This window comes from Taurulus bubalis (assembly GCF_910589615.1).
Source record: "Taurulus bubalis genome assembly, chromosome: 20".
NCBI classification, from domain to species: Eukaryota; Metazoa; Chordata; class Actinopteri; order Perciformes; family Cottidae; genus Taurulus; species Taurulus bubalis.
In genome coordinates, this window is record NC_136608.1 from 9,492,414 (window position 1) to 9,501,415 (window position 9,002).

The window sequence follows — 9,002 nt, forward strand, 5'->3', positions numbered from 1 at the left end:
GGATCTATCCTGGCCGGCAGTGTTGCTGTGAGTGTGTTGTGTGTGTCAGTGTCCTCTCCTCTCTAATCTCGTCAGCTGCTGTTTTGGCCTTAAGAGAGGGATCACAGGGGAACGTACCCCATGATGCAGCGTCTTTTTTGGGAGGCACTGCCATGAGAGACACAAAAAGCATGTGAGCTCAGAGACTATGGCCTGTCAACGTAGCAGTCTGTCACCTCGGCCTGAGTGTCTTTGTTCAGCCAAAAAAGACAAACGGGACCCAACAGAACAGAACTATGACGATAAACTGAGATAATGCATCTCTAAAACTCTCGATCTGTATGTCCTTTGTTGTTATCAGTTGATGTCGTCATATAATGTTAAAACTGCCATGTCATGGCAAAGATACATATGAATGGAGGAGCAAAGATGATAGATAAGGGCTGATGGATTTATGCATGTGTGTTTATGAATTCTTTGCAATAGATAATGTGACTTCAGGGCTAAGATGGATTGAGATACGGGATGTCCCCCTTCCTTTCACTCGTTAGCTGTCGGATAACTTTTGTAGATTTTAACAAGAGAGACATAAGTAGCCGCATAGCAAGAGAGAGCCCAAACCTCATCCAGTACAAGTATTCAGCCATGCTAGCAGCTCGTCTCTAGGGATGGTGGTGGTCTGGATGGTCCGCTACACAACCATGAAACTAAACTTGCAAAACTATCCATCCATCCATCCATCCATTATCAGCCGCTTATCCGGGGTCGGGTCGCGGTGGCAGCAGGTTCAGCAGGCCGACCCAGGCTTCCCTCTCACCGGCAACACTGTGCCCCAGTGAATGCTGGAGGTCACGGTCCGAGGAGGCAAACAGGACCACATCATCCGCAAACAGCAGAGAGGCGATCCCGAGACTCCCGAACCGGATCCTCTCCGCCCCATGGCTGCGCCTAGATATCCTGTCCATGAAGGTCACGAACAGGACCGGTGATAAAGGGCAGCCCTGGCAGAGGCCAACACCCACCGGGAACGTGTCTGACTTACTACCGAGGATACGAACACAGCTCCTACTGCAGGCGTACAGAGACCGGATGGCCCGTGCCAATGCAAAACTAATGACATTACTTTGAAGAAGCTTTACTTTGTCTTTTGTGCTAATTAGCAAACATTAGCATGCCAACACGCTAAACTAAGATGGTGAACGTGGTAAACATTACATCTATCAAAATGTGCATGCTGTCATTCCATTAGCATTTAGCTTAAAGCACAGCCTCACTGAACTGAGCATTGCTTTTGACTCTTGTTTAAACACTTTACTTTACTTTAAAGTGTGGGATCAGAATTATGCCAACAGACTTGTGACCCGTTTTGCATCAAAGGATTTGAAATGTAAAGTAGCTTGACCTCACTAGTAAGTTCATAAGTTTAGTTTTGAATTTTCTCTTTTTTTAGAATGTAGATCTGGTTCAGAGAATATTTAGAATGCAAACCTGTTGCAAACCTGTATCTCTCGAAAATATACACACTCCCACATGCAAACAAGACTAGCTCCTCATCACCATCAGTACTCCGAAGCTTTCACTCTGGCACAGAGAACATGATGAAACAACCTCCATTATGCCGACATTATTCAGGGCTTTTAACAGCTGATAGTTCTGTCAGTGCTATCTTGCTGTTGAGGGACAAGTTGTGGTCACGCTGAGCCAGGTCCAGCACAATGGCTGTGTTGACACACAAAGAGATCAAAACAATATCGCTGCTTTGGTGATTTCATCTTTCAGTAAACATTAATACTCCACAATTACTCCGATTTTTTTTATATATATATTATTGTTTATTACAACCCAAAAAAACTTTTAAAAAAAGGGCAAACCTCATATTGAGTATACACAATACGAACACTCGCAGCCAGCACAGAGTGAGAATATGTTGTCCAATTACACAGGTGTGTTTACTGAACCTGCCTGATTAGACCTCGTCTCAGGACTGCTCTTGATTGACATTTCTCTCACTGTTAGGGCGGGATCTCTTCTAATTAGTGAGAAGTGAAAACACCTGCATGAGTGTACAGTACATACAAGACAATTAAACCAAACGCAAATAGAAAGAGAGCACTAAGGCAACACAACATATAATATACTGCATCTGTTCAGGGGTAAACTAGGATGGATTTCACATCTGATTGTCTCAATATTTATTAGAAAAAAAAGGAGATAGTGCCGTGTCAATGCAAAACAAATAGACTCCATGTAGAAAAGAGACATTTGTAATGCCAGGGAGGAAATAATAATCTTCTTTTGTGACGCATAAAATGAATAGTAGACATTGTCACACACCGCAAGGCACTCCAGCTCATAAAATATAAAACCTAACAAATGAAATACAAAAGGATTGACTGGTGTGGTAATTAAACAGGGATAAAGACAATGTGTTTCACGTAGAGGAGAGGTCCCCATACAGGTCGTACTGTCTGTAGGTCAGGTAGTTCTTCAGTCTTGGAGGACAAGGGACGGCAGCCATGGCTTCAGGGTCATTCAGCATCCTGAGGCTCATGTGATCTCTGATTACCAGTCGACACAACTGCTGCAGAGGACGTGGCTTGCCTGGGAACACAAACAAACATATAGCCTCTAGTTACATAACACATTCTTAAAAATCCCCATGGCTTAACACCGTGTAACCTTTTTTTCAACACAGAATTTGAAGTTTTACTCAGTATGTCAGAAATCTCATCCCACTCGGGCGTCTTCTCCAGGACTCGTTTGAGGATGGGACAGATGTTGACGTGGCTGACGTACTCCAGGAGCATCCTGACAACACCGCCGATCAGATGCGTGAGCCACGACACCGACACAAACTCACAGAACTGAAAGAGAGGAAACAATCTGGGGTGTGATTTATTGTAGATGTTGGGTTATTGGTCACTTGATGAGCTGACTCTGTATTACTCTTTATTACCACAGATGTGTATATATGTCTGCCTGAATGTGCTCTTACTGAGATGATGTTAGGTTGACTGTAAATCTGGTAGGCTTGGTTATTAAGGTCAATCCAGGTACTATCCATTTCTTCACCGTGACCGTGGAAACAATGGAAGCACCTACCACAGACAGTGTTGCAGGGAACAAAACGTTAAAATGGATAACAATTGTATACACAACCTCTCAATTATTGCACTGAATGAATGTGTTTTACTGAAATTCCTAATCAAAGAATGCTTTCCAGAGATCAAATATGGTAGATCTTATTTCATTTTGCGGTTGGTTGACTTACCAGTACGCTTGATAGCCGCTGTTGAGGAGCAATCGCAGCATGGCGGGGTCCCTCAGGCTGTACTGCAGGGCAGTGGGGAACATTGTGTTGGTGATCACTCTGAAGTAACAATTCACCTCTGCTCCGTAGGACAGCAACAGCTGGACCAGTTCATGCCTGAAAAATGGACAAACAACTGTATGTGAGCTCTAATGAATGAGAAACACAAGCATATGCATTGTACACCACACACACACCTCTCGGCACGTATAGCGACCAGGATGCATTGCAGTGGGTCCAGGTCAGGACTCGCTCCAGCTGCCAGCAACATCTCAGCACAGGTCACATCACCGTTGGAAACAGCAAAGTACAGAGGAGTCTTTCTGAGGTCCCCGTAGTTCTCTGCAACAAGATTTACATTCGATCAGGGTCGGTTTAAAAGAACAATAAAGTCATGATGCGACACCTGAAAGACTATGCCAGTTAGCCATCTTTATTCTTTGGTTAAAGTTGGTCATGATGTCGCAAGCAGAGACCGTTTGAAATGATTTAAAGATTAATTTTCTTTTTGAGCAAGTATGTGTGAGAGACAGTTTAGCATGCGCCCCACCAGAGATGTGTGTGCCCAGCAAGGCGTTGACATCATATCCTTTCTGGAGAAGAAGCTCCAGACACTCGACCTTACCCCCGTCAGCTGCTGAGTGGATGGGGTTCTGTCCCGAGAGACGGATTGCTCTCTTTGCAGTGATGGGGATGAGAGTCCTCAGGACTCTAGAGAGAGGAGGAGGAGGAGGAAGAGAAGGAGGATGATGAGGAGGAGGAGGAGGAGGAGGATGTGGGGGATTAACAGGGAGAAAGTGAGCGACAGAAACAGTGAAAAACAAATGCTAAAAGAAGAAAACAGGACATCGAGAAACATGTTCATTAGATTGCAGTTTGAGACACAGTGTTGTTCAGTGACAGAACTGCAAAACAGCGATACACAGAGGGCTCTTTGTGGAAACGACTACAGTGACAACACTGCAGAGCTGTGAGGTGCACAGAGTAACATGTTACACTCTAGTTTGATCAGGCTGCAAAGTAGCAGGAAAAGAATGTTAATTTGACTCCAGTAATTTATTTCTGCATGGAACTGGATAATAGTTTTTAAACGCAGATATCCTCAAGCTTTAGGCATGACAATAAGGTCATGTCCAGTGCTTCAGGATGCTCTTTTGCATTGAGGTCAGCTCACAGAATGTGTCCCTCGTATGCAGCCCTGTGGATGGGCAGCTGGCAGGCGTAGCTGGCCACGTTCGGGTTGGCTCCGTGCTGCAGGAGCAGCTCGACACAGTCCAGGTTTCCAGATCCAGATGCATCATACAGAACTGTGTCTCCATTGCTGGCCTGGGCGTTCACGTCACCACCTAGTGGAGCCCAGGGACAAATACAGCAAGGTGAGGAGAAATTATTATGTGGTGGTGCTCTTCATACACACGACAGATGTGAAGCAGTACACAATATTGTTGAGGTGTTTTACCTTGCTGTATCAGTATATCCAAAACTTCAGTGTTGCCATATTCAGCTGCAATCCCCAGAGGAGTCACCCCATGCCGGCCTCTGGTTGTTACTTTGGCTCCGTGTTGAAGGAGCAGCATCAGAATAGCTGGACAGCCCACCTGGTGCAAGAGATGAGGGGAATGGACATACAGAAGGTAGGAAAGATGGTACGAGAGGAGTGAAGGAGGAAATGTGAATTTTATCCTGGATGTTGAGTTTTCCATCATGTTCGTATCAAGACAGCATGTTCACCTTTGCAGCTTCGTGGGTGGCCGTCCACTTTGTGAAACACACCTGCTCCACAAGGGCCCCGCCCGTGACGAGCGTTACAACCATGTCGTACGATCTCTGTCTCACTGCTACAAAATGTAGACAAAACAAGGCAATGCGGTAAAAAGACCAAATAAAGTAACCGACATTGGCAAAGGATGTCCACCAACCGAAGACATCCAGCAATATTTAGCTTTTATAGCCAATTTCTAATAACCCTGTTTAGGTACATGCTGTTAATAAGGGACGAGTGAGTGACTGTGAGTTTGTGTGTTACCGATCAGCAGAGGAGACTCATTCCTGCTGTTGGTGTTGTGTGGTGAAGCTCCGTGCTGCAGCAGCATCCTGACGTTTTCCACCTGGCCGGCCTCTGCTGCCAGAGTCAGAGATGTGTCCCCGCCCTCTGTCTGCTCCTCCAGGGTCACGTCTGTGGACTTCAACATTGCTACGAAAAGACCAATAACGTAATGTGAAGGTAAAAAAATATGCACCATTTTTTGGTGCATGCAGATGCTGAATGGTCTTTGGTTAAGCATCTCACTCTGCAGCACCGCATGCAGGATCTCTAGCTGCGGCTGCACTGCTGCTGCGTGCAGAGGCAGCTGGCCTCTGCTGTCGCTCTCTCCGAAGGCAGACACACAACCTGACAGCTCCCGCAGCGCGTACACATCACCTGGAGAGACACAACCACGAGCCACGCAGGACTCCCGGGGAAACGTTTGTAATATTCATACAAACGTTCATGCACGAATGCGTGAACACAAAAACAGACGTTTGTATTTATTGTTATTTTAGTATGAATGAAATTACTTCAACACCTCGTGCACATGTTCGTGTGCTAAAACAACGATAGACAGATTTTAATAAAATACCTTTGTGAATGGCTGCCATTATCTTCATAAAGTCTTCACTGCTTGGTTCCTTCCTATTGAACCAAAGGAGAATAGTGAGTCAAATAAAAGGAGTCGATGACCCTTAAATTATTTAATTTGACATCTGCCTGTACTTTATGCTTTGGTCACGGCTGCAGGCATGCAACTTGTTTGTCAGCTAAGGGCTGCTGGCACCGCGTCACCCTCTGCTCCAAATGGTGTCATATGCAAGTACTTAAGTATGAATCTATTACAGCTGAGGTGACGCCAGAAAAGTATGAATTTGGTTAGTCGTGTCAATCTGCCTCACCTGACGATCTGAAAGTGCGCCATAGAGCACCTCACCTCGCAGCCTGTGTGTTTTGGTTTTGCAGGGCTCCTAAACTGTCTGTGTTATATTTAGATGTGACCTGCTCCAGATGACATGACTCAGCTCAGAGTGCCCGTTGCGTTTTCTAACTCGTGTGTACAAAGTTCTCCTTTCCCTGATTGCTTCATTCAAACTAGGTCATTTTGCACATGTGAACACAAGACCGCCTACCTACGGTTTACTTGCAGAGCATTGCATGTAAAATACATATTTTTGCTATTGTTTTCACAGTTGTTTACAGTTATTTCAAATTTGAATAAGAATTTCTAACACACTGTATGTTTTCCTGAATCTTCTCCTTTGTCACTGGTATTGATTTAATAATGGAATGCCAGAAAGGATACTGGCTTTTACTTAACCAGGATGTTTTAAGAATATTATGCAGCTGAACTTTCGTAGCATCCACTCACTCACTCACTCACTCACTCACTCACTCACTCATTCAAGCAATTCAACAACAGCAAGTTGTATTTGAGGAAATAAGGCAATGTCAATATAAATGTAATATACCAACTTGTTCTAAAGCACTGCTATCTGTTTGTTGTTTACCATATGTATATAGTATTGCACTATGTTTATTTGGTTTTATTATATTTGTATTATTTTATTGTTGTATTGTTTTATTCTATGTCTATTTTGATTGTTAAGCACTTTTCACCAAGTCAAATTTATTGTGTGTGCAACGTATTTGGCCAATAAATGATTCTGATTCTGAAATAGATTATGATAATAAATAATAAAATGCTAAAATATTAAAGCACAGATGCTGGCTGAAAGCAGCTATTCTCAGATTGAGGCCCCAACTAATTGTCCAACAAATTTGTATCAGTTTATTTATTTTTACTAATTCAAATTTTCACTTTCTAAACAACAGCTTCGGGAATAACCGTGACATATTCTAAACAAAATATTCCCTCAAGAGAACAAGCGCCCACTTTCTCCTGACGAACAAATTGATACGTGGGAGTTTGTGGAAAAAGTCTCAGACAGCGTCAGTGTGTGACACAGTGACTCAGCCTGTAGGCGGCCTCTCCACCGCGTCAAACGACTTCACCAATCTGTCTGGAGTGGAAGCAGACTGCCAGCCCATCCTCAAGTTTCACTACACGCTCGGCCATCACACACATACACACAATGAGCTCTCTCTCTGAACTGAAAACACTTCTTTTCATGCACCGGATTTGAGCAACCACGGATACTTGCTCCATATGAGGAAAAAAGTAAGTAGAATATCATTGATTTCTGTCGTTTACACTAATTGTTTGTTGTAAAATTGTAGAGACTAATATACTGATGCAGCTATGCCATAGCTTGATGGCCACTTTGCCACTTCCCACATTGTGTTTGTTAATTAGCTGAATTATTATTTGTATTTGGAGTGAGGATATAAGAAAGAATTATAAAGGATCTCACTGTGTCTCTATTTTTAATCAGATTTCTGAAAACTGTCATTCACTTTTCAGTATGAGAGTAAAAGTCCTGAAGAACACCTCCTTTAAGAGGTATTTTAATGTGTCTACAGTGTCTGTGGTGTTGCACCTTTTCAAAAAGAGCAAGTTAAGTGAAAGGACACATGGACACAATTTGATTTCACTCAATATAATGAATCAGAGTGTATAGCACGTGTGCTCCCAGAAGAACCATCTGCATATTAACTCCATGCTGCTGCCAGAAAATATTTTACGAGAATGAGAATTCCTTTGAAGCAAACCACATTCTTGCTTGTCGCCCTGACAACTTTGAAGTCTAATCACCAGATTTTATCTCATTGCATGTTTTTGCATTTTAAACCATAAGTCTTTAAAGTGGCAAAGAAACACCACAGCTGTCACATAAATGTTATGTTGTACTTCTGTGCATTTGATCCTCTATTGTAATGGCGCTGAAGTGGTTGTATTATATTTTGGATTAAGGATGCAGTTAACAATTATTTTTAATTCATCTGCTGATTATTTTCTTGAGTAATTGTTAAAAACAGCAAAGCTTCACAATTTAGTATTAGAAAATGTTTTTGCTGATCAAAATCACTAATAGATTATCCAAAAGTTTGATTAATCAACTAATTAAGAAGTATACTTTTGAAAGAAATGTACCATGTTAACAAAGTAAAGTAGTACAATAATTTTCATCTTCTGTTTGTGAAATAGATAATACTCAGTTTTTAACATATATAATATTTAGCATTTCAATTAAGCATGCACAATGCATGTGTAAACTGAAACAAGAAGCCCTAAAGAAGGGACTATCATGCTTTGTTCACAGAGTTGATTTGCTTCACAAAAATTGTTATTGGATGATTTATATTTAACGTTGTGCATGTTTAAGAATAAAATCAGACAAAGAATAGCATCCTCAGACAAATTAGATATACTACTTCAAACACAATACTTTATATTAACTGTACCCTGTATAAATATACTGTGGCCTGTTTTCCTTCTAGATCTTGAAAGCACCTTGTCTCCTCTTGTGTCTGTTCACAAGTTTGAATCTCTGCTCTGGAAAATTTGGGACACCGATAACTGATGATGTGAGCAAGCTGTCATCATTGGTGAGATTACGGAATTGCTACAGCCCTCATACTTATCAAATTAATGTACCATATTCATATGTTTTACCCATAATCTGTGTGTCTGTATGCTAGGAATTTGTCCCAATGAGACTTTGAGATCTTGTTTCACTGATATTGTTTTAAAAAATCTTTTTCTGTCTTGATCTCCATCAT

The 9,002-nt window shown here is 42.2% G+C and overlaps 1 protein-coding gene across 1 annotated transcript; it reads right to left on the minus strand.

The window, feature by feature from the left end:
- Positions 1-2,410: 2,410 nt before the first annotated feature.
- Positions 2,411-6,243, minus strand: asb15b (ankyrin repeat and SOCS box containing 15b; the record flags this gene model as incomplete). The annotated part of the gene is made up of 13 exons (XM_079236088.1): positions 2,411-2,580; positions 2,690-2,843; positions 2,975-3,077; positions 3,251-3,406; positions 3,487-3,631; positions 3,840-4,000; positions 4,464-4,635; positions 4,749-4,887; positions 5,021-5,127; positions 5,316-5,483; positions 5,580-5,711; positions 5,911-5,963; positions 6,221-6,243. The coding sequence occupies 13 exons, from the start codon at positions 6,241-6,243 to the stop codon at positions 2,411-2,413; spliced, it is 1,683 nt and encodes a 560-aa protein (XP_079092214.1).
- Between the last annotated feature and the right edge of the window lie 2,759 nt (positions 6,244-9,002).